Below are 25256 nucleotides of genomic sequence, written 5' to 3'. Positions count from 1 at the left end.
TTGTAGAGCGAGCGGTATACAGACTCAGACGCTCTCTTGAGCCCAGAAACCGCTCGGTGGTAAGCCGATCAGAAACGAAGCGGCACATCGCTGACCCGAGCACTTCTGCTGCTCCGTTTTAGCAACCGTGCTCAGACCCCCAATATTTAAAAACTTCTGACATGTCACTAGGACAAGTCGAAAGTTTTTTTACACTTTCAACATTATTCTATTTGTTAAATTAATGACCGGAGATTGAACGCGATCATTGACACAATATAGTAATTCCATCTACCTGATAATCCTGCAGGACATTCTGATTTTCCTCTGGATCATTCCTGGTGTATAGAGGACTGGGACATCTCTCCGGTGTTTCTTCCTTACTGGATCCACCTGTAGACAACACACACACAGTGACTGATCACTAGCATAGAAAAGTCACAAATGCCTCAAAAATTACAATTTACTAAAAGGTGGATGGGGCTTAGCTAAAGGGGGCCTGGTCTTACACAACACGACAAATTAACCGTAATTCACAACAGAAACGGTAAATCTTTCTAACCTGAAGTAGAGAGTTGACTTTTTGGAGCACGAACAGGAAGAAAAGAGCCTAATTTTTTTAAGAGAGGTGCACTAAGTAAATTAGACGCTTACTTTACCGCTCCTTCGGGATCCTTTACACTACTCTGCTGTATTTACACAGTGCAGTTTTACTCCAAAGGGTTTTAGGGGGTAGTTCACACAGCGTTTTGTTACCTGGCAGAGAAAATCTGCCTCAAAATTCCTGAAGGAAGTTTCAAATGCCATTGGTTTTTTTTCCACGTTTTTCATAAACAAAAAATAAGCGCCGCATGTATTTTTGTGCCTCCCTTTGATTTCAGTGGGAGGTCAGAGGCAGAACCTGTCAAAGAAAGAGCTTGCCGCTCCCCCCCCCCCACAAGCGGCCAAAAGCTGCCCAGGAAAAAAACACCTCCCATTGAAATCAGTGGGGTGAGATTTGGGGTGTTTTTTGGCGCTGACTATGACGCAGTTTCCGTGCCAAAATCAGCGCCAGAAAATACAGTGAGAACTACCCTTTATATGTTCATGTTGGTGCTTGCGATATTTGCTCAAAAATTATCATATTTTTATTACATCTCTCACCACTTAAAAAGTGGGTGGGGTTAACGAGGGGGAACGGAACCACCAACAGACCAGCATATTTATTATCAAGTAAGCCAGAAATCCTAGCGCAAGCCTTTGCCTGCTCATAGCAGGCATAGATTTACATTTCTGGCGTTAGGACAGTCCAAGATGCGCCAAATGTATTAAGAGGCGTGCTCCGCTTAATAAATGTGGTGTGTTTCCCTCTGACGTACTTGTAGAGGATCTGTCACTAGTTTATTAATTCCCTATCTCCTATCTAATGTAATAGGCACATTGCTGCTCATACCCACAGTGTGATTTGTTTTCAAAAACGTTTATTATTTGCAAAGTTATGAGCATTTTTCTAAATATGCTAATGTAGCTCTAATAGCCAAATGGGAGGTGACTTTTTCTCTCTGTAATGCTTTCTGTATGACGCTGTCCAATCAGCATACAGCTTCTCCCCCTTCCCTGAACCAGCAACAGTGTGCTCATATAGTATACAGCTTCCATTCCAGACTCAGTCTCTCACACTGTGTGAAGCAGCTTCATGCTGATTGGACAGCATCAAAGGCTGTGCGGTAGGGGGCGTGGCTTGGACATGGCGCAGACCAGACGTGCTGCTTGAGAGCTCCGTTCCTGCTTTTCCCTAACCCGATCATTAGCACCTTCAGAAGCTGAAGTTCACCTGATGGTGAGGAAATCAAAGGCCATCTCTGGGACTCCATATCAGACGAGGCAAATGTCGTCAACCGGCTCCATTCACTGCTGTTAGAGCGACTTCCAAGATGGCGGCGCTGGAGGGGAGACGAGATGGCGGCGGGACTCCGCTTGCTCATGGGATTACACCTGCGGCCACCGCTGCTGCTTCAGGTACCGACTGTACCCTTTCCTCTCCCTGTGGTCCTATGGGACAGTTTCCTCCCCTGCTGGCTGGGGGCGAGTGGAGTTCTCCTGGGACTGTCATGGCGCCTCCTGCTGTGGAACGCTCACCAGGTGGTGCCTGTCATGGCGGCTGGGTCTCCCCTTCTATGTCGGGGCCTGTATTATTGCCTCCCATCTCTTCCAGGGATACAGATGGTCACTTCTCTCACAATTTAGTCGCCCCGGGGGATGATTTACAGGGATTGAGGAAACCGTTGTCTGCTTTGCATACTAAACAGGACATGGACGTTATATTAACCGTTTGGAGACCACTTCTAAATCTGAGATTCAGTCTCTCACTACTAATCTCTCTCACTTGTCTGATCAAGTGCAGCGTACGGAAGGAGATATCTCATGTGTCTCAGTGCAGCAGGTTTCACATGCAGATCGTTTGGATCAACACTCCCATCAAATTCATATGCTCTTTAATTTGTCGGAGGATCATGAAAAACGGAACCGCCGTAACAATATTCGACTTCGGGGCATTCCTGAGGAGGTTTCTCCTGGGCAACTCATACCCGCTTTACAGTCGCTGTTTAATTCCTTACTGGTGCACCCTGCTGGTGATCCTCTGGAGTTAGATGGAGCTCACAGGACTCTTGATCCTCGTAATCCGGATCCTGACAGACCTAGAGATGTTCTATGCCATGTTCATTTCTTTGCTCTCAAAGAACAGATTATGAGGAAGGCCCGTGATAAAGGCGAAGTGTTCTTGAATGGTGTCAAGATTCAACTCCTGTCTGACTTGTCTAGGATGACTTTAGACAGACGAAGAATGCTAAGTCCTTTGCTGGATTTGCTGAGAGAGCATGAGATTTCTTACTCGTGGGGTCACCCCTTTCAGTTACAGTTTCGCAAGGATGGAGGGTTGCTGATTGTTCGAGACCCCGGGAATATTTCAGATTTTTGTGCTACTCTCTATTTGCCTCGAGTCTCTATACCTGAATGGCCTTACGTTCCTCCGCCACCTCCACGATCACGCAGGCGTGGTCGCTCACCTGCATCTCCTATGAGGCGTAATGGTGGTCGTGATGCTGATCCACTGTGATTCCTTCCTGACGTCTACTCTGCGATCTTCTGTTGGATCTTTATTTTTGCCTCCACCCTGTGAGGCTGTTTGCTGCTTCCATGTTCACATGATGAGACTGTCGCCTGTTTATGCAATTGATTGATGTGTGGCGGATTCTTCATCCTCAGGTACGAGAATATACTTATTTCTCTCCGTTACACAATATGTACAGTCGCTTAGATGCCTTTCTCGCTAGCCACCACTTGCTTACCTGGCACCCTACTTCCGAGATCGGCCCCATGTTTTGGTCGGACTATGCCCCGGTTTTTTTGTCCCTTACCTTCCCTGATTCGGTCACCAATTTCCAGTCTTGGAAGATTAATGATAATCCCTTGTGGGATGCGGTGTGTAGGTCAGCTCTTAAAGATACGCTCAGCTCTTTCTTCGCTGTGCACGCTCATGACTCTACTCCGTTACCATTACAGTGGGAGGCATTGAAGTGCGTGGTTAGAGGTATCCTAATTCAGCACGGGGCTCGCTTGAAGAGGGAAAACGGATTAGCTATTGCACGGCTCCCTGCGGACTACGGGAGTTGGAGTCCAGTCATAAGCGTGCTCCTTCTTCACAGGTTTTTTCTGAGCTTACTACAACGCGAGAATCCTTGCGTTCTTTGCTATACCAATCGCATGCTAGATTTCGGGATCGGATGTGCAAACACTCATACGAATTTGCAGATAAATGTGACAGGTCCTTACAAAGGATTTTACATCCCCGGACGCAAGCATCATATATTACTAAAATTTCGTCTCCCACTGGCGGCGAGGTTCATGACCCGGTCGGTATCACTGAATGTTTCAGACATTATTACTCTACCTTGTATAACCTCAAAGGTCATTTTCACAATATGCATGCTGATGCGTTGCGTGAAAAAATTTATCATTATGTACAGGACACGGCCTTGCCGTCTTTGGAGGCTAGGGACGCCTTGGGACTTGAGGAAGATTTTTTGGACTCGGAAGTGTTGTGGGCGATTGGGGACTCTCCTTTGGGCAAAAGTCCACAACCTGATGGGTTCAACAATAGATTTTATAAGACGTTTAAGGATCAACTTGCTCCCTTTTTTACAAAAGTCTTTAACTCTGTGTCTTCCTCTTGTCCCTTTGCGCCTCAGTCTCTTGAGGCTCATATTACCCTTCTGCCAAACCGGGTAAGGACCCAACGACGTGTGCAAATTTTAGGCCCATTTCATTGAATAATGTAGATGTGAAAATCTTTGCGAAATTGATTGCTTCTCGCCTCTCTCCGTTATTGCCGGACTTGGTCACGGATGATCAGGTGGGGTTTGTGCGGGGTAGAGAAGCCTGGGATAATACTAACAAGACCCTTCTTTTAACATCATATTGCCAGACACGCAAGATACCGATGTGCCTACTTTCTGTTGATGCCAAAAGGGCTTTTCATAGGGTACACTGGGTGTTTCTCCGCAGTGTCTTGACTCAGGTCTACAATGGTGGATAGGATTATGGCGCTATATCACAGGCCTACAGCTCGGGTGTGAGTTAATGGTCTTTTGTCTGACTCTCTGCCTATTACAAATGGGACAAGACAGGGGTGTCCACTTTCGCCTCTGTTATATGTGTTGGTCATGGAACACCTGGCTGTGGCACTGCGGAATAACTCTAGCATTAATGGCATTTGTGTTGGTGCTCAGCATCACAAGTTAGCACTGTACGCGGATGATCTTCTCGTGTATCTTACGAATCCTATGAATTACTCAAGTGACGAAATCGCTCAATTATTCTAAATCAGAGGCGCTGAATGTATCTCTGGACGCCCCTCTAGCTGCTCATCTCGCTCGGGTTTTCCCGTTTAAGTGGCAATCTGCATCTTTAAAATACTTGGGGATACCTATCCCCACACATTTGTCTGACTACCATGAACTACACACCTATCTTACAGCGTACCTTGCGAGAGTTGGAGGCATATGGGGGTAGGCGCATGTCGTGGTTTGGGCGTATTAACGCTGTTAAAATGGATATCTTGCCTAAATTTCTGTATATATTTCAGACTGTCCCTATTGTGCGTTTACCTCCGTAATCTCGCAAAATTTCGTTTCCCTTGCTAGAAATCTCAAAGAAAAGAGTCAGAAGTGTCAGGATTCTGAATACACATGACGTCCAGGCTGGATTTCATGTGTATTCATTATCAGGACACTTGATTAACGTTAATCTCTGTGTATGTGGCTGCACATCGCTGCTGTGTAAATGAATGGAGAGGAGTGTATGATGCTGACTGGTCACTGATTGGTCAGCGTCATACACGTAAATACACCCAGTTAAAAACACAATACACGCCCAGTTGGACATAACGGAAAAAAAACGCCCAGTTGTCCATTTCAAACCTCATTTGCATATATATAAAATAGCTCATAACTTGGCCAAAAATTAGTTTAAAAAAAAACCGTTACTGTTATCTACATTGCAGCGCCGATCACATGCAATAGGAGATAGGGATTTGAGAATCTGGTGACAGAGCCTCTTTAAGTATAAGGCCTCATGCCCACTTACGTTTTTTCCTTCAGGGTGCTAGCCGTTTTTTTGACGGCTAGCACCTTGACCCATTCATTTCCATGGGGCCATGCACACTTCAGTTTTTTTGATGGTCCCGTTGTTCCGTTCCGACAAAAGTAGAGCATGTCCTACTTTGGTCTGAGATTCCGTGACCGTGGGGCCCATACATGTCAATGGGTCCGTCAAAAAAACTGAAGGCACATGGAAGGCATCCGTGTGCCGTCCATGTGTGACGGAGCCGGGCAGAAGTACTCGTAGAGAGAGATATTGAACTGCACTAATCGGCAGCCCCTTCTCTCTATCCAGCACTGATTGGCAGCCTCTTCTCTCTATTGAGCTCTGATCGGCAGCCTCTTCTCTCTATTGAGCTCTGATCGGCAGCCTCTTCTCCCTATCAGTGCTGGATAGAGAGAAGGGGCAGCCCTTTTGGGCAGACTTTCCGCTGAGGAACGCAGCGATAGAAAGAAAAAGAAGTTCATACGTACCCTGGTCGTTGTCTTGGTGACGCGTCCCTCTTTTGACATCCAGTACGACCTCCTTGGATGACGCGGCAGTCCATGTGACCGCTGCAGCCTGTGATTGGCTGCAGCGGTCACATGGGATGAAACATTATCCCAGGAGACCGGACTGGAGGAAGAAGCAGGGAGTTCTGGGTAAGTATAAACTTTTTTTTGTTGCAGGTTTTTGAAGGAAACATTAGAAATCTATATTGTGAGCGCGGCACATGGTACTCACTGTCCAGCGGTAGTCACTGTCCAGGGTGCTGAAAGAGTAACGATCAGTGCTGGATAGAGAGAAGGGGCTGCAGTGATCGGCAGTAACTCTTTCAGCACCCTGGACAGTGACTACCGCTGGACAGTGAATACCATGTGCGGCGCTCACAATATTGGGTGCATAGTGTGAATGGGAATTAGTTTCCTCTTGGAAACACGGAAGTGTACACGGAGTACACACGGGAACCACACGGATACAATCACGGAAACACACGGATCCGTGAAAAACAGCAGTGAAAACGGTGATGGAAGTGTGCGTGAGGCCTAATACTGGCATATGAAACACCAACTTTAAATGGTCACTAACCTTTCAATGAACTTTGCATAAATCAATAGTACAAGGGAGATAAGAACATTTTCTAAAATATCCTATTAGAGAAAAATTACTGATTACGGATTAGTACGGATTATTCACTCTCAATTCATTGAAACACAAACGGATTATCAGCTCACTGAGGGATCAGGTTACATGCTGCCCATAGAAGTCTATGGAGAAGGGGAGGGGGAAGTAGGGAGCAAGAACAAAGTGAGAGAGAGGCGGAGAGACACACACAGAGATGCTGCTACAGCTTCTTAGTAAGTGTTATGTATGATGTCCTCCATGTTGCTGCTGTTTTTGAGGGTGTGCTACAAAGAGATTAAAAAGAGGCTCTGTCACCAGATTTTGCAACCCCTATCTGCTATTGCAGCAGATAGGCGCTGCAATGTAGATTACAGTAACGTTTTATTTTTAAAAAACAAGCATTTTTGGCCAAGTTATGACCATTTTTGTATTTATGCAAATGAGGCTTGCAAAAGTACAACTGTGCGTGTTTACAGTAAAAGTACAACTGGGCGTGTATTATGTGCGTACATCGGGGCGTTTTTACTTCTTTTACTAGCTGGGCGTTGTGAATGGGAGTGTATGATGCTGACGAATCAGCATCATCCACTTCTGTTCGTTAACACCCAGCTTCTGGCAGTGCAGACACACAGCGTGTTCTCGAGAGATCACGCTGGGACGTCACTTCCTGCCCCAGGTCCTGCATCGTGTCGGACCAGCGAGGACACATCGGCACCAGAGGCTACAGTTGATTCTGCAGCAGCATCAGCGTTTGCAGGTAAGTAGCTACATCGACTTACCTGCAAACGCCGATGCTGCTGCAGAATCAACTGTAGCCTCTGGTGCCGATGTGTCCTCGCTCGTCCGACACGATGCAGGACGTGGGGCAGGAAGTGAGTGACGTCACAGCGTGATCTCTCGAGAACACGCTGTGTGTCTGCACTGCCAGAAGCTGGGAGTTCTGAAGAGAAGTGGATGATACTTCTCGTCAGAACGCCCAGCTAGTAAAAGTAGTAAACACGCCCCGATGTAACACACATAATACACGCCCAGTTGGACTTTAGAAAGCCTCATTTGCATAAATACAAAAATGGTCATAACTTGGCCAAAAATGCTTGTTTTTTAAAAATAAAAACGTTACTGTAATCTACATTGCAGCGCCTATCTGCTGCAATAGCAGATAGGGGTTGCAAAATCTGGTGACAGAGCCTCTTTAAGGAGCTGTATTTTCTCTTCTCTATGTATGGAACACATGATAACCATTAGACTCCACACTAGTTCAGGGAAACCTGAGAATTAGAGCTAGAGAGGGGAAAACTGTTAAAGAATGTAAAGTGCAACTCATATAATGGCCAGAAATAGTGTTATTGCTCATGTACACACATATGACACGTTATTCTGAAAAGTCACCTGAACGGTTAGGTACGTCTTAATAAATCCACTCTTTAGTGAATACAAGTTTACAGTCAAGGACCATGAAGGTCTCCTCTTACATAGTGATGCAGGACTCCCCGTCATGACGTCCTTATAATGATCCTTTTGTCCTTTTAAATACTCCCACTCCTCCATGGTGAAATACACAGCAGCATCCTGGCACCTTATAGGAACCTGATACACACAAAGATATAGGCTAGGCAGAGAGAAAAAAAAGCTCAACCTTAGACTTTTTGGCCCCTGCTGACTTTAGTAGTACAATTAGACACATTGTTACGACAGACCAAACTGTGAACTAGTGATTTCTCATCCAGTATTACTATTAATAGTATTATTAAAGGGGTTATCCGGGCACGGGATGGTTTTTCATACAGGATAGATCATCAGTATATGATCTGTGGGGGTCCGACACTTGGACCAATCAGCTTTTCCAGCTGCCTCTGGGCACCGGACGTCCGTGCCGGAAGCAGTTGGCTCCATTCAGAGCATAGCGGCCGTGCTGCAGCTCTACTCCTATTCAAGTTAAGAGAAGCAGAGTTGCATCCGACACCTGCAACTGCACAACATCCGGTGCCAAGAGGATATAGAGACCTTTAGACATAGTGGAGGATGCCCCCTTGTTATAGTTACAGTCCTGGGTATAAGTAGAGCATTACAATAGATAGAATATAGGAGAACAGTGTTCTCCTCTTCCAAGTGTGCAGTGTATAGAAGACGTGATAGTCATTAGGCTCCGCCCACTAGTTCAGACAACTGAGAATTAGAGGTGGAGTCTGCAGAGGGGAAAACTGCTAAATAATGCCGCATACAAGTCATATAATGGCCAGGAATAGCGTTATTCCTCATGTACACACATACAACAGCTTATTCTGTAATGTCACCTGAATCGACAGGTACACTTTAAATATTACATCACCTGTAAACCACCTTTTTTACAGATTAAATAAGCCCAATTTTAGGCACTTGTAGCTACTACAGTGTAACTATTCCTTTGGTTCTCCATCTCTGAACTCGCTCCATCTCTGCTATGACTGTGAAAGTGTTAGGCTGGGTTCACACGAGCATGTTACGTCTGTAAAGGATGGAACGTATTTCGGCCGCAAGTCCCGGACCGAACACACTGCAGGGAGCCGTGCTCCTAGCATCATAGTTATGTACGACGCTAGGAGTCCCTGCCTCTCCGTGGAACTACTGTCCTGTACTGAAAACATGATTACAGTACGGGACAGTTGTCCCGCAGCGAGGCAGGGACTCCTAGCGTCGTACATAACTATGATGCTAGGAGCCCGGCTCCCTGCACTGTGTTCGGTCCGGGACTTGCGGCCGAAATACGTTCCGTCCATTACGGACGTAATGTGCTCGTGTGAACCCAGCCTTATTGTGACCTCTGCTCCACCCATCTCCCATGGCGGTGTTGTATAAAGTTCCGGTATTCCCAGCAGTCCTCACCTCTCCAGTCAGCAGCTCAGTGATCTTGTTGGTCAGGTCCAGGATCTCCTGATCTCTCTTATGTATTAGTGATTGAGGTGGAGACATCGTGATAGGAACCTGGTTCCTGCTCCATCCTTCACCCTCTTCAGTTCTCTTCTTCACTACTATGTAATCCTGTACATGGAGAGACATTGATTCATGTTATACATTCCAGTCACCTTTCCGGCCATGGGGTATTAACTCCTTAGTGGCCAGGCTATTTTAAGCCTTAAACCCTTCGTGCAAAAGGACGTGCTATTACGTCCTGATGCGGGGGGAGAAGCATGGAATGTGCTGAGCGCGCTCCATACACAGCAGGTGTCAGCTGTGTGTATATAGTATTATTTAAAAGAGCCTCTGTCACCAGTTTAGTAATACCCGATCTCCTAGATAATCTAATAGGCGCGGTCACACTGATAATTCCAGTGAAAATTGTGTCTCAAAACATGTATTAGTTTAAAGTTATGAGCTTTTTTTCTAAATATGTAAATGAGGCTATACTAGACAAGTGGGAGGTAACAACAGCGATTCTCCTGAGGCGGAGCCTCCTCACAGCCTCTGACGCTGTCCTATCAGCATGAAGCTGCTTCACACAGTGTGAGAGACTGAGGCTGGAAAAAAAGGGGATCACTTCAAATAGCTATATCTCTGGCTGTGGACCAACTAGAACAGCGGTTCTGGTGTCATATGAAAGAGGAGAGTCTAATAACCAGGATCGCAGTTACACAAGCTGTGACACAACCAGAGATATCACCAGTTGAATACACTGTCGGGAATGGAAGCTGTATACTATATGATCACACAGTGTTGCTGGGCAGGGAAGGGAGAGAAGCTGTGTGCAGATTGGACAGCGTCATGCAGAAGACATTACACCGCCCAGAGAGAAAAGAAAGTCTATTTGGCTATTAGAGCCACATTAGCATATTTAGAAAAATGCTCATAACTTTGCAAATAAACTTTTTTTTTTTTTATTAAACAAATCCCACTGTAGTTATCAGCAGCAAAGCGCCTATTAGATTAGTTAGATCGGGAATTAATAAACTGGTGACAGATCCTCTACAAGTACGTCAGAGGGAAACGGCGTAAAAAATAAAACCTATAAAAACGCCAAAATTGATGTTTTTTGGTCAACTTAGCGCTCCAAATTTTTTTTTATAAAAAGTGATCAAAAAGTTGTATGTGCCAATAAAAACTACAACTCATCCCTAAGGCCCCATGCACACGACCGTATCCGCAATCACTGTGCTCCCATACAAAGTATGCAAAAGAACGGACATGTTCCATAATTTTCGGAACATTTCTACGGCACGGACACCCATCCGTAGCACTACGGAAATGTGTCCGCGTTCAATGAAAGTGAATGGGTCCATTTTTGCAGTATGAGGGCTTATTTTTTTGCAGGATGACGTCGTTTTGATTATTATGAATTTGGGGTACATACGTATTTTTGATTGCTTTTTAGCGCATTTTTCGGAAGGCAACAGGAAACTGCAATTCTGAAATTGTTTTTTATTTGAATTTTTACAGCATTTACCGTGCGGGTTAAATAACATAATCGTTTTTTATTTCGAGTCGCTTATTACATTTTTCTAGTTTTTCATAATGAAAAGTGTTTTGTAGGGGAAAAAAAGTGGGTTTTTCATTAACTTGGAATTTTAATTTATTTATTTTAAACGTTATTAAAACTATTTTTAAATTACTACTTTACTATGCAATACACCGCGTTCCAAATTATTATGCAAATGTTATTTTTCACTGATTTTCCTAAATAGTCGATGCAAACGAGTCAGTATAATCTTCCAGCTATCAACCGTTGGAGTATAATGCAAATTTTATTGAACAAATCTCCTAATGATAACAGATTTTTTTGGTTTCAAATTATTATGCACAACAGAGAGCAAAACATTTTAAAGGTTGTAAAGAGACTAAAATGGTCATTTGTTGAATTTGCAGCATCAGGAGGTCATATTTACAGAAATCAAAAGCTCTTTCAATCAAAAAAAACTTAGCAGGCCAAGTTACATGTTAACATAGGACCCCTTCTTTGCTATCACCTTCACAATTCTTGCATCCATTGAATTTGTGAGTATTTGGACAGTTTCTGCTTGAATATCTTTGCAGGATGTCAGAATAACCTCCCAGAGCTTCTGTTTTTATGTGAACTGCCTCCCACCCTCATAGATATTTTGCTTGAGGATGCTCCAAAGGTTGTCCATAGGGTTGAGGTCAGGGGAACATGGGGGCCACACCATGAGTTTCTCTCCTTTTATGCCCATAGCAGCCAATGACACAGAGGTATTCTTTGCAGCATGAGATGGTGCATTGTCATGCATGAAGATAATTTTGCTACGGAAGGCACGGTTCTTCTTTTTGTACCACGGAAGAAAGTGATCAGTCATAAACTCTACGTACTTTGCAGAGGTCATTTTCACACTGTCAGGGACCCTAAAGGGGCCTACCAGCTCTCCCCCCATGATTCCAGCCCAAAACATGACTCAGCCACCTCCTTGCTGACGTCGCAGCCTTGTTGGGACATGGTGGCCATTCACCAACCATCCACTACTCCATCCATCTGGACCATCCAGGGTTGCATGGCACTCATCAGTAAACAACACGGTTTGAAAATTAGTCTTCATGTATTTGAGCCCACTGCAACCGTTTCTGCTTGTGAGCATTGTTTAGGGGTGGCCGAATAATAGCTTTATGCACACTTGTAAACCTCTGGAGGATCCTACACCTTGAGGTTCGCGGGACTCCAGAGGCACCAGCGGCTTCAAATACCTGTTTGCTGCTTTGCAATGGCATTTTAGCAGCTGATCTCCTAATCCTATTAATTTGTCTGGCAGAAACCTTCCTCATTATGCCTTTATCTGAACGAACCAGTCTGTGCTCTGAATCAGCCACAAATCTTTTCACAGTACGATGATCACGCTTAAGTTTTCTTGAAATATCCAATGTTTTCATACCTTGTCCAAGGTATTGCACTATTTCACGCTTTTCGGCAGCAGAGAGATCCTTTTTCTTTCCCATATTGCTTGAAACCTGTGGCTTGCTTAATAATGTGGAATGTCCTTCTTAAGTAGTTTTCCTTTGATTGGGCACACCTGGCAAACTAATTATCACAGTTGTCTGAGATTTATTACACTGATCCAAAGAGCCCTAAGGGTATGTTCACACGGCCTATTTACGGACGTAATTCGGGCGTTTTTGCCCCGAATTACGTCTGAAAATAGCGCCTCAATAGCGCTGACAAACATCTGCCCATTGAAAGCAATGGGCAGACGTTTGTCTGTTCACACGAGGCGTATATTTACGCGCCGCTGTCAAATGATGGCGCGTAAATAGACGCCCGCGTAGAAGAAGTGACCTGTCACTTCTTTGGCCGTAATTGGAGCCGCTATTCATTGACTCCAATGAATAGCAGCGCTAATTACGGCCGTAATTGACGCGGCGTTCAAGCGCCTGCACATGCCGGTACGGCTGAAATTACGGGGATGTTTTCAGGCTGAAACATCCCCGTAATTTCAGCCGTTACGGACCCCCGCCGTGTGAACATACCCTTAGACACAATACCATCCATGAGTTTCATTGAAAAACCTCTTAATTAAATGTTTATGACACTTAAATCCAATGTGCATAATAATTTGGAACATGGTGTATTTTGATCGTTTTTATAATACTCTGCAATACTTCTGTTCTGCAGTGTATTGTGCCTGCCAGTATAAAACAGACGGGCATCTATTAGCATGGCCTAAAGGAAGACCTGGGGACCTCCTTTAAGCCCCCAGCTAACACAAAAACCATCAGCACTGCGCAATCGCATCGCCGGTGTGCCGATGGGGTGAGAGGGAGCCCCCTCACTCTGGAACCACTTAGATGCCGGTCGCTATTGACCGTGGCATTGAATGGGTTAAACAGACAGGATCGATGCGAGTTTAAAATCTGCCTGCTAGTGCTGTCTATAGACAGCCCGATACCTGCCCTAGACAGCACAGGACAACCGGGCCGGGCTTATTTAACAGGGTCGTGAAAATGCAGCGCTGTGGCATATGTACTCTTAATGACCGCTGTGATAACACTTATTGGTGGTCATTAAGGGGTTAAGAGATGAGAGTCTTCACATGCAACGATTCCCAGAATCCCTCACCTCTCCAGTCAGCAGGTAGATGATCTCTAGGGTGAAGTTTAATATCGTCTCAGTCATTTGTTGCCGGTCCTTGTCCATCCTTAGTGGGTCAGTCAGTAAAATATCTATTTTCTTGTTTAAGGAACTGGAGAAGGAAAGGAAGAGGGAGTCAAAAAAATTTGGGTAAAATTTAGTGTCCCACACATTGGACGTTAAAGTAAACTGGAAGCCAGCTGGGGAAAGTAGTTATAAATACGAGAAGGACAAAAGTTATAGAGATAAAATGGAACATGGGAATACCTTGACTGGACCCCATTATAGGTTATAAATGGAAGCCATAGAGCAGATGTGAAAAGAGGCTGACCTTCAGGCCTCATACACACAGCCGTATATTGGATCTGCGTCCCACCGAACCATAATCCGGGGGTTATAGCCTGCTAGGGGCCCGTTAAGCACCTCTGTGGGATTCCCATTACAGGAAGCAGAGGTTTTGTTCTCACTGATTCATATGGAATCGGTGAGAAGAAAAAACATGACATGCACTTTCACATGTCATAAAGAATACCGTGCCTTGCGGAGGTAACATAAGGGTATGTTCACACGCAGTGGTTTCAGGCGTATTTCAGGGCGTTTACGCTTTGAAAAACGCCTGAAAGAACGGAAGCTGAATGCCTACAAACATCTGCCCATTGGTATCAATGGGAAAAACAGCATTTAGTTCATACAGGGCATTAAAAAACAGAGCGTAAAAAGACGCTCCGAAAAAGAAGTAGCGTGTCATTTCTTGAGGCGTTTTTTGGAGCTGATTCTCCATTGAACACTATGAAAAACGCCTCAAAAAACGCCTGAAAAGAAAAATGAAAAGAAGCTCCAAATTAAAAGAAGCTTCAAAAACAGCTCCGTATTTTCAGACTTTTTTTTGCTAAGCGTGTGAACATACCCTAAGGCTGGGTTCACACGAGCATGTTCGGTCCGTAATGGACGGAACGTATTTCGGCCGCAAGTCCCGGACCAAACACACTGCAGGGAGCCGGGCTCCTAGCATCATAGTTATCTATGACGCAAGGAGTCCCTTGCGTGTACCCCTGAGGACGCTACTCTGTAGCGAAACATGTCGGGGGGGCTGTCAAGATTTTAATACCTACCGCTGACCGGACCTACTGTCCACCTATTAGTCAATTTAACTTGCTAATGATAGGAATCCGTGCTCCTATCTCTATTACTATACATGCCTGTAATTATACAGGTAATCTACCTTTATGTCCGGTCCTAGGTAGTGACAATTTTAATACAACTCTATGTGGTCTGTCTTGCTATACGTAGCTTAATAAAGTTTGTTCTACTTTTAATCGGTAGTTGGGAAATTGGGCTTGGTTGTCTGCAGGCAATCCCCTTCTTTGTAGATAATATACAGATGACCTAATTGGTGGATAGGTCATCAGTTCTCCGATCGCTAGTTAATTTGTCAAATTTAAAAAATATATATAAATCTATACACATGTAATACAGGACATGAATGGTTAACATGAAATAATCTGTGTCTGTTCTCTAAACACCTGAGCCATTTGACCCCATGTTTGGGAAGGTTTTTGTAAAGGTCCCAACCCCGCAGTTATCTGTTATCAGCCATTATCACAGGATCATGATCCAATACTATAAGGCCGAGTTCACATGGGGCAGATAAGCGGCGTAAAAGCATGCAGCGTATCCGCCTGGTGTGCCGCAGGGAATTCTGGGCAAAATATTGCACCAAACTGTGGTGCAGTTATTCGCACGGATTGTCCGCTGCAGCACTTAGCGTGACGTTTCATCCCAGGAGGCCGCGCTGGAGGGAGGAACACAGACTTCTGGGTAACTATGAGATTTTTTTGTAAATGGGGAAAACTCGCAACAAATAAGCAGCGTTTACACAAATACAATTGACATGCAGAGGAAAAAAAGTCCGCACCGCAGGTCAATTTCTGAGCGGTTTTTTTCGCTCAGTAATTACGCAGCCTGTGGATGAGATTTGTTTTATCTCATCTACTTTGCTGCTACTGTATGTGCTGCGGATATTCCAACCCAAATTCCGTTGTGGAAAATCCGCAGTATTTACGCAACGTGTGATCTGACCCTAAAAGTGAATACAGACATTGATCTTTAGTGTAGATGTTTTTTATCTAAGTAGCAGGTAGTGCACTTTACCAGATAATGGGTGTCTGCCAATAATACTGCCAATGTTGTGTCTTATGACTCCATCTCCCACCAGTTTAGCCGTTCGCTATTTAGGAGATTAAAAACGAGGCTGTGTAACCATATTGGGTTACTAGCAATATCCCCGTAAACAAAAAAAACAAGGGCCTGGATTGGCCTCCTGGACACCCAATGAACACACAAACAGACCGACCGACATTTATACCCGGGCAGCTCCGGGAACTTTTTCTAGTACACTATATAATTATATATTAGTAGTTATAACATATATAAACATATTACATATATTTCTATACATAAACAAGACGCGAACATATTCAATCACGTACAGTACCTTATATACTGACATTATGTATACTCATATATACACGCCGGTGACTACAGGACATAATACAATGAATACAAGTCACACATACCCGATCACAGCCGGCAGATGTTACATCCCAGTGACTATAGGACCTTTGATGATGTCACTATCATGTGATCACACATTGTTACAGCTTAGTGGCTATAGGACCTTCGATGATGTCACTGTCATGTGATCAGTAATGGGAGGAGTTAGGCACCAGGTTGTGGTAGCTGTGCGGTTTCTCTAGTGTGTGAAAAGTAACCACATCCGCACCTAACACGAGTTTCATGTACACGTGTAGCAGAGCTGTGTGTGTAATGTGTATGTAGTAAAGTTGTGTGTGTAATGTGTATGTAGTAAAGTTGTGTGTGTAATGTGTATGTAGCAGAGCTGTGTGTATAATGTGTATGCAGCAGAGCTGTGTGTGTAATAGGTGTTAGGCTGGATTCACACGAGAATGTTCGGTCCATAAAGGATGGAACGTATTTCGACAGCAAGTCCAGGACCGTACACACTGCAGGGAGCCGGGCTCCTAGCATCATAGTTATGTACGATGCTAGGAGTCCCTGCCTCTCCGTGGAACTGCTGTCCCGTACTGAAAACATGATTACAGTACGGGACAGTTGTCCCGCAGCGAGGTAGGGACTCCTAGCGTCGTACATAACTGTGATGCTCGGAACCCGGCTCCCTGCAGTGTGTTTGGTTCGGGACTTGCGGCCGAAATACGTTCCGTCCTTTACGGACCGAACATGCTCGTGTGAACCCAGCCTGAGAGTAATTGTATAATTATCTGCATTATATTCAAAAAGATATGAGATATGTTTTAAGATTCTCGCATCATTTGAATACATAGAATAAAGATGACGTCATCAGGCATTCCAAACTAATGACTACCAGATGATGAAGGGATTCAATGAGGAAGAATCTCGTTACGTTATATAGAAGCGGGCGTGCACATTGTATACTTGGCATCATCTGATTGGTTAAACCCTTCGGGACGAAGCCAATTTTTTATTTTTCGTTTTTCACTCCCCGCATTCCAAGAGCCATAACTTTTTTCTTTTTCCGTCAATAGAGTGGTGTTGGGGGAGTTGTAGTTTCTTTTGGTACCATTTATAGTTCCATATAATGTACTGGGAAACTGAAAAAAAATTGTTTGCAGGCTGAAAATTGAAAAAAACTGCGATTCCTCAATGGTTTTTTGGGTTTCATTTTTACGGCTTTCACCATGCGGTAAAAACGACAACTTATCTTTATTCTGTGGCTCAATACGATTACGGTGATACCAAATTTATATGTTTTTTTAAAATATATTTTACTACTTTTATTGTTAAGAAACTTTTTGTTATAAAAAAATAATTGGTGTGTCGCCACATTCTGGGAGCCAGAAATTTTTTATTTTTTCACCGATAACGGTAGGAGGGCTTATTTTTTTGCGGGACGAGCTGTAGTTTTTATCGGTACCATTTTTTAGTACGTACAACTTTTTGATCACTTTTTATAATTTTTTTTTAAAAATCTAAGTTGACCAAAAAACTGTGATTTTGTCGGTTTACATTTTTTTTACGGCGTTCACCGTGCGCGTTAAATAACGCTATATTGTAATAGTTCAGACTTTTACGGACACAGCGATACGAATTTTGTTTACTTTTTACATTACTTTAGGTGGGAAATGGGAAAAGGGGTGTTTTTTGAACTTTTAATATTTTTGTTATTTTTTTTCACTACCAAAATTTTTTTTTACTTTTTTTTACACACTTTATTAGCCCCCCTAGGGGACTTGAACCAGCGACTTGACGTATAGCAATATATCGTCGTTTTTACAAGCATCTGTTAAGCCCTGCCACATGCAGGGTTTAGAAGAGGCAGAGTGAAGGCAGCCCTGGGGGCCTTCATTAGGCCCCTGGGCTGCCTTAACAACCGTCGTCATCCCCCGATCTCACTCTGGGGGGGGGGGATGAGCTGTTGGAGGGGGCCGCCCCCTCTTTTCAACGCCTCAGATGCTGTGGTCACGATTGACAACAGCATTTCTGGGATTAAACAGGCAGGAGCAGCCATACCTCCCAACTTTTGAATTCGGAAAAGAGGGACATTTTTAAGCCATGCCCCTAACCACGCCCAATATCCGGCATAAACACATCAAATCACGGCCAGATCCTTCTGCAAATAACAAGCGCACATTGTCACTGCGGATCTCTGGACTGTCTGGATATCACAGATATTATGGATCCGGTTAGGTCGTCTTTGTGTTACTTTTCCTATCTTGGGTATAACATTTGCTCATCACGGCGGCAGCTGCAGGACAAACCAAAAGGCTGAGAACAATGAAAGTCAAGAGGGAGACCCTGTGGTGGATGACTTTTCAATTGACAGGTAGCAGTGTTACATGATGGGGATTTTTTTCCAGTTGTGTAACTCTGCTACCGGTCAATGGAAAAATCATCCACCAGAGCCCCCCTGTAGATTGGTCCACACACAGCCCCCCTGTACATAGCGCCAGACACAGCCCCCCTGTACATATCACCACACACAGCCCCCCTGTACATAGCACCACACACAGCCCCCCTGTACATAGCACCACACACAGCCCCCCTGTATATAGCACCACACACAGCCCCCCTGTACATAGCACCACACACAGTTCCCCCTGTACATAGCTCCACACACTGCCCCCCTGTACATAGCACCATACACAGCTCCCCCTGTACATAGCACCACACACAGCTCCCCCTGTACATAGCTCCACACACTGCCCCCCTGTACATAGCACCACACACAGCCCCCCTGTACATAGCTCCACACACAGCTCCCCCTGTACATAGCACCACACACACAGCCCCCCTGTACATAGCGCCACACACAGCTCCACCTGTACATAGCTCCACACACTGCCCCCCTGTACATAGCGCCACACACAGCTCCCCCTGTAGATAGCGGCGCCACACACAGCCCCCCTGAAGATAGCGCCACACACAGCCCCCTGTAGATAGCGCTACACACAGCCCCCCTGTAGATAGCTCCACACACAGCCCCCCTGTAGATAGCTCCACACACAGCCCCCCTGTAGATAGCGCCATACACAGCACCCCAGTAGATAGCTCCACACAGCCCCCTGTAGATAGCGCCAGACACAGCCCCATGTACATAGCTCCACACACTGCCCCCCTGTAGGTAGCGCAACACAACCCCATTATACTTTGTGCCACAATGCCGCCAGAGCGGAGAGCAGTAGAGGTAGCCTACTGCTGCCACTCTCCGCTCTGCTTTGACGTCACTCACCATCAGAAGACAGGAGTCTTGAAGCGGCGTTCTCACTGGTGTCGATGCCAGCCCGGGAGTGGACCAGTCCAGTCACCTGACCGGTGAGGTCAGGGGACTGGACTGATTCACTCCGGAGCCGGCATCGATCCCAGTGAGAACACCGCTGCAAGACTCCTGCCTTCTTCTGATCGCTGCTGCAGTCGTCTGGCATGCAGGGCGCCTGTCAGTAGCAATCAGCTGTTTTGATACAGCTGCAGCACCCAGCGGGACATTTTGCAGACCGCCTGAGACGGCGGGGCAGCGGTGAGAAACCGGGACTGTCGGGATCTATGGGAGCAGCGCGATCGCTGCTCCCGGCTGTCCGCTGTCAAATACAGCTGAAACCCGCAGCATATGGAGCGCGCTCTAAACATCTCCCCCTGCACCCGGACGTAATGGCACGTATGGGTGCGCGAAGGGGGTTAATGTGTGTTAAGTGAAAGCATGAACCTATAAATAAAGGCTCCGTTCACAGCCATTTTACATTTCTGTACATCAAACCATTGTATGTGCAATCTTTCCCGATCGGTCATTTTTGTGAATTTTAATGAATCCTGGACAAATTATGGTATCGAGAAAAGGAACTCAAGAAGGATGGAGTTCACTCTAAGGGTATGTGCACACGATAACGACCATTACGTCTGAAATTACGGAGCTGTTTTCAGGAGAAAACAGCTCCTGCATTTCAGACGTAATTGCTTGTACACGCGTTTTGCGAGGCATCAATTACGGCCGTAATTTGGAGCTGTTCTTCATTGAAGTCAATGAAACACGGCTCAAATTACGTCCCAAGAAGTGTCCTGCACTTCTTTGACGACGCTGTTATTTTACGCGCCGTCTTTTGACAGCGACGCGTAAAATTACAGATCGTCGGCACAGTACGTCGACAAACCCATTGAAATGAATGGGCAGATGTTTGCCGACGTATTTGAGCCGTGTTTTCAGGCGTAATTCCAGGTGTAAAACGCCTCGTTTACTCCTGAAAATAGGTCGTGTGAACCCAGCCTAACAGTGTATGTAGCAGAGCTGTGTGTGTAATCTGTATGTAGCAGAGCTCGGTATGTGCACCAAAAGAGTTGTTATTAATATGCGCACGAGCTCTGTGTATATAACGTTTATGCACAAAAATGGGTTGTGTACTCTAGACCAGAGGTCGGCAAACTTTTTTGTATGGTTTGCCGATAAAAAAACAAAGATAAAGTACTCAGTGTGCCGTGCAAAAAGACAGTCGTATAACAAACTGTTGCTATGTATGTGATTTAAATCAATCATTAATCTAACATTTCAGTGTGAGCCTTGTCCCCGACTTTCTTTGCAAAGATGATCTATCTGTGGTGCGTACGAGGTGACTGATCTGAGCATCGGCCTAGGAGTGGTCTGCAGTAAGCCAGCTACATGAGGGGCTGAGGATGGAATTCATGTGTGAGAAAATCTGCTACGTCGACCCAAAGCTTTACAGCATTGCCAATGTAATCTTCATTATACAGTCAGTTCTCTGGACGTGATGTCCAACACATGAAAAGGGACTGTGCATTTTCTTTGGATGTTTCAAGTTATTTACACAGCTTACAAAAGCCACTAAAAACTCACTAAACAGCAACTTGTGGGGGGTTGCTCACAGGAAAGGAGCGGCTACTAAATACCAACTTGTGGGGCACTGCTCACAGTAGAGGAGCCGCTACTAAACACCAACTCATGGGGCACTGCTCACAGGAGGGAACGGCTTCTAAACACCAAGTTGTGGGGGCTGCTCACAGGACAGAGCGGATACTAAACAACAACTTGTGGGGGCTGCTCATAGGAGAGGAGCGGCTACTAATTACAATCACCAACTCGTGGTGGGCTGCTCACAGGAGAGGAACGGCTTCTAAACACAAACTTGTGGGGGGTGCTAACAGGAGAGGAGCAGCTACTAAACACAAACTTGTTGGGGGGAGCTCACAGGAGAGGAGCGGCTACTAAACACCAACTTGTGGGGGGCTGCTCACAGGAGAGAGCAGCTACTAAACACCAACTTGCTCAGAATTTTTTTATATTTTCAGCGATTTATAACATAACTTCATAACTTGTAGCTCTTATTTTTCAGGTAAACCTATAATGGCGGCAACGACGATGACCAGGAGAACAGAGGCTTGTCAGCTCTAAACAGGAGGAGTCGTGCTCAGCAAGGCAGAGCAGCGCTTCATTCTATCGGCGATCTAAGGGTATGTTCACAAGCAGTGGTTTCAGACGTATTTCGAGCGTTTTACACCTCGAATTACGCCTACAAACATCTGCCCATTGCTTTCAATGGGAATTACGATGTTCTGTTCCTACGAGCCATTTTACGCATCGCTGTCAAAATACAGCGCGTAAAATGACGACTCGTCAAAAGAAGTGCAGGACACTTCTTGGAACGTTTTTGGAGGCGTTTTTCATTGACTCCATTGAAAAACAGCTCCAAAAACGGCCATAAAAATGCAGCGAAAAACGCGAGTTGATAAAAAAAAACGTCTGAAAATCAGGAGCTGTTTTCGCCTGAAAACAGCTCCGTATTTTCAGACGTTTTCGGTCACTACGTGTGAACATACCCTTATAGTTCAAACTGGAGCGCCGCTCTGCTGTCCTAAGGAAACGGCACTCTCTTAGGTCTAACCCACTCTTCCCCTGTGTCCCACCACTCTCTCCCTGTCTCCCCGTGTGTTCAGAGCCGCTGCATGCAATGGCTCTGGACATGGTGAGACCATGCCAGAGATCAAGTCCCCACATGACAGCTGTGGCACGGGTGCCTTAGTGGCCGACCCCTGGTATAGTAAATGTTAAATAAAAAAATTCTAATTTTTTACAATAAATGTTAAATTTGAAGTCCCAAAATATAAAAAATACACATATTTTGTATCATAACTGTAGAGTCCATGGCCACGGGCCGTCGGGTTTACTCACCCCCCGACGCCCGCAGCCATGGATCCGTGAGCACTGGTCCTCATCTCCTTCCTAGGAGACACTAGTGCTCACTTCCGCTCCGTTCTGCTGTGTCCCGTAGGGTGCGTGCACACGCTCGTGCCCGGCCACATCAGGAAATCATCATCATCAACGGCCCATGTAAGCCCCAGCCCTTCTGATCCTTGCCTGAGCGTTGTTAGTTTATCCCAGTCCGTCTTGCAAATGGTCCCTTAGTGTTTCCCGTTCGAGTTGTTACCCGTGCCCTGTCACCTGTTCCTGTATCCCGTGCTGTTCTTGTGCCTACTAGTGTTGGAGTCGTGTCTACTGCACCTGCTGTCGTTTGCCACGTCCAGTGTCTTCTGCCACTTCGGATACTGCCCGCCACGTCTGGCGCTACCTGCTGCACCGACCTCCATCCGTGCTGAAGCCACAGCCACCGTCTGGACTAGTTCAGCTACCCAAGCGTTACTATCTACTATTGACTTTCGTATAGACTGTGACCTGGTCAGCTGCCTCTCCGCTACGGCGGAGCAGCCTAGTGGGTCAACATACCCTGTGACCGTGACAGTACGCTCAGGCCATGGAACCCGCTGGCCAGCCCAAGATCAGAGTCCAGAAGATACAGACGGAGATGCATGACCTACGCACACGTCAGCATCAACTCCTTGAGGCGGTAAATACTATCATGGTCCGTCTGGATCTACTCACTGTTCTACCTCCGGTTCTTCCTCCAGAGGCTGTTGCAGTGACACTGCCCGTTGCTCCTCCTGTTTGTTCCGGATTCACAGTTCCTCTGCCTCTTCCTCCTCGCTACGACGGTGATCCCAGAGCATTTAGAGGATTTATTAACCAATGCACGGTTCATTTTAGGCTACGGGCTCATCTCTTCCCCTCCGAGGAGGCGAAGGTAGCATTTATCATCTCCCTTCTTGCTGGCAAAGCCCTCGTATGGGCGAACCCAATCTTGGAGCAACAAGGACCTGTATCCTCGGACCTACCCTTGTTCCTGCAGTCCATTCGTGCCGTGTTCGAGGGGCCGGGTCGAACATCCTCTGCCGCAGCTACTCTGTTGACCCTCAAGCAAGAGGGTTCCACTGTAGGGGAGTATGCTATCTCCTTCCGTACCCTGACAGCCGAGCTGGCATGGAACAGAGGCACTGGTGGTGACCTTATGGCAGGGACTGTCCTCTCACATCAAGGACGAACTACTACTCCTTCTACCTTGGATGCCCTCATCCTGTTAGCCATCCGGGTTGATATGAGAATCCGGGAGCGGACTTAAGAGGTTCGACAGGAGAGCCAGGTCCACAGACCAGCACCCTCGGTCCAGAGAGCACTATTGCCTTCCCCTAGTGCACTACCTGAAGAACCCATGCAGGAAGACAGAGTACGGTTATCTGAACAGGAGAAGCAGCGCAGACGCTCCTCTGGACTATGTATGTATTGTGGCCTTAAAGGTCATTTTGTGTGCCAATGCCCACAGAAACTGGGAAACTCCAGTACCTAGGGTTGGTTGGAGAGGCAACTCTAGGTGGAACGTCTCCAAACGTTAAAACCTCTCCCAAATTATCGATTCCTGTGGCAGTCGTCTCCGGAGAGACGTCACATCCTTCCTCCGCCTATCTTGACTCTGGAGCGGCTGCTAATTTCATCCAGCAGGATCAAGTGGATCGTTTACGTCTACCCACAGTTCGTCTGGAGAGACCCCCTGGCTGTTGCCTCAGTGACTGGTCTACCATTGCCTGATCCGATTATGCTCATCACGGAGCCGTTGACACTACGGGTCGGAGCTATTCACTCGGAGCAGATCGCCTTCCTGGTACTACCTAAGGCTATCAATCCTATCCTGCTGGGTCTGCCATGGCTTCGCCTACACGCCCCGGGTCTTGACTGGAGTTCCGGAGAAGTTCTTCAGTGGGGTTCCAGATGCCATAGCCATTGCCTGTCACAAGTCCGTCCTGTTATGCCCCCTCTGCCTCAATCACTCTCCGGTCTACTATCTTAGTATGCCAGTTTTGCGGATGTCTTCTGCAAATGAGAAGCTGAGACGTTGCCTCCACATCGGAATTATGACGGTCCCATTGAACTGGTTCCTAATGCTTCTCTTCCCCGTGGATGGGTATATTCTCTCTCCTTGCCAGACACTTTATCTATGTTAGCCTATATCAAGGAGAATTTGGAGATGGGTTTTATACAAAAATCTTCTTCCGTGGCTGGGGCCGGCTTCTTCTTCGTTAAGAAGAGAGATGGATCTCTTCGACCCTGCATTGACTACCGTGGTCTCAACCAGATCACGGTCAAGAACAAATACCCGTTGCCACTTATATCCGAGTTGTTTTATCGCATATGAGGAGCCCAAAAATTTTTTAAGCTAGATCGGCAGGGGGCTTATAACCTAATTCGGATTCACCGGGGTGACGAATGGAAGACGCCATTTAACACCCGTAATGGGCACTACAAATACCTTGTGATGCCCTTCGGACTGTGTAACGCTCCCGCAGTATTTCAGGAATTTGTCAATGATATTTTCCGAGATCTCCTCTATATGTGTGTTGTAGTTTATCTCGATGATATTTTGATTTTCTCCCCAGATCTGATGACCCATCGGAGGCATGTCCGCAAGTTCTTCTGTGACTAAGAGAGAATCGCTTATATGCCAAGTTAGAGAAGTGCGTCTTTGAAAAGAAGTCTTTGCCCTTCCTGGGCTACATCATCTCGGATCAAGGTCTTAAGATGGATCCTGAGAAACTAAAGTCTGTC

At 45.9% G+C, this 25256-nt stretch overlaps 1 protein-coding gene across 1 annotated transcript in view; it reads right to left on the bottom strand.

The window, feature by feature from the left end:
• The window catches only part of LOC142663471 (uncharacterized), a 62031-nt gene extending 45615 nt beyond the window's left edge, over positions 1 to 16416 (bottom strand). Inside the window, exons 1-5 of the mRNA XM_075842145.1 lie at positions 16342 to 16416; positions 13754 to 13877; positions 9586 to 9741; positions 8196 to 8310; positions 275 to 372 (exon numbers count right to left, since the gene is read on the bottom strand). Coding sequence (XP_075698260.1) covers positions 275 to 372; positions 8196 to 8310; positions 9586 to 9741; positions 13754 to 13831 — 447 coding nt within the window. The 5' untranslated portion in view covers positions 13832 to 13877; positions 16342 to 16416. The remainder of the gene's footprint in view (positions 1 to 274; positions 373 to 8195; positions 8311 to 9585; positions 9742 to 13753; positions 13878 to 16341) is intronic.
• Between the last annotated feature and the right edge of the window lie 8840 nt (positions 16417 to 25256).

Source organism: Rhinoderma darwinii, chromosome 11, assembly GCF_050947455.1.
Source record: "Rhinoderma darwinii isolate aRhiDar2 chromosome 11, aRhiDar2.hap1, whole genome shotgun sequence".
Classification (NCBI taxonomy): Eukaryota; Metazoa; Chordata; class Amphibia; order Anura; family Rhinodermatidae; genus Rhinoderma; species Rhinoderma darwinii.
Note: the sequence above shows the minus strand (reverse complement) of the source record. Positions and strands in the feature narration are given on the sequence as shown.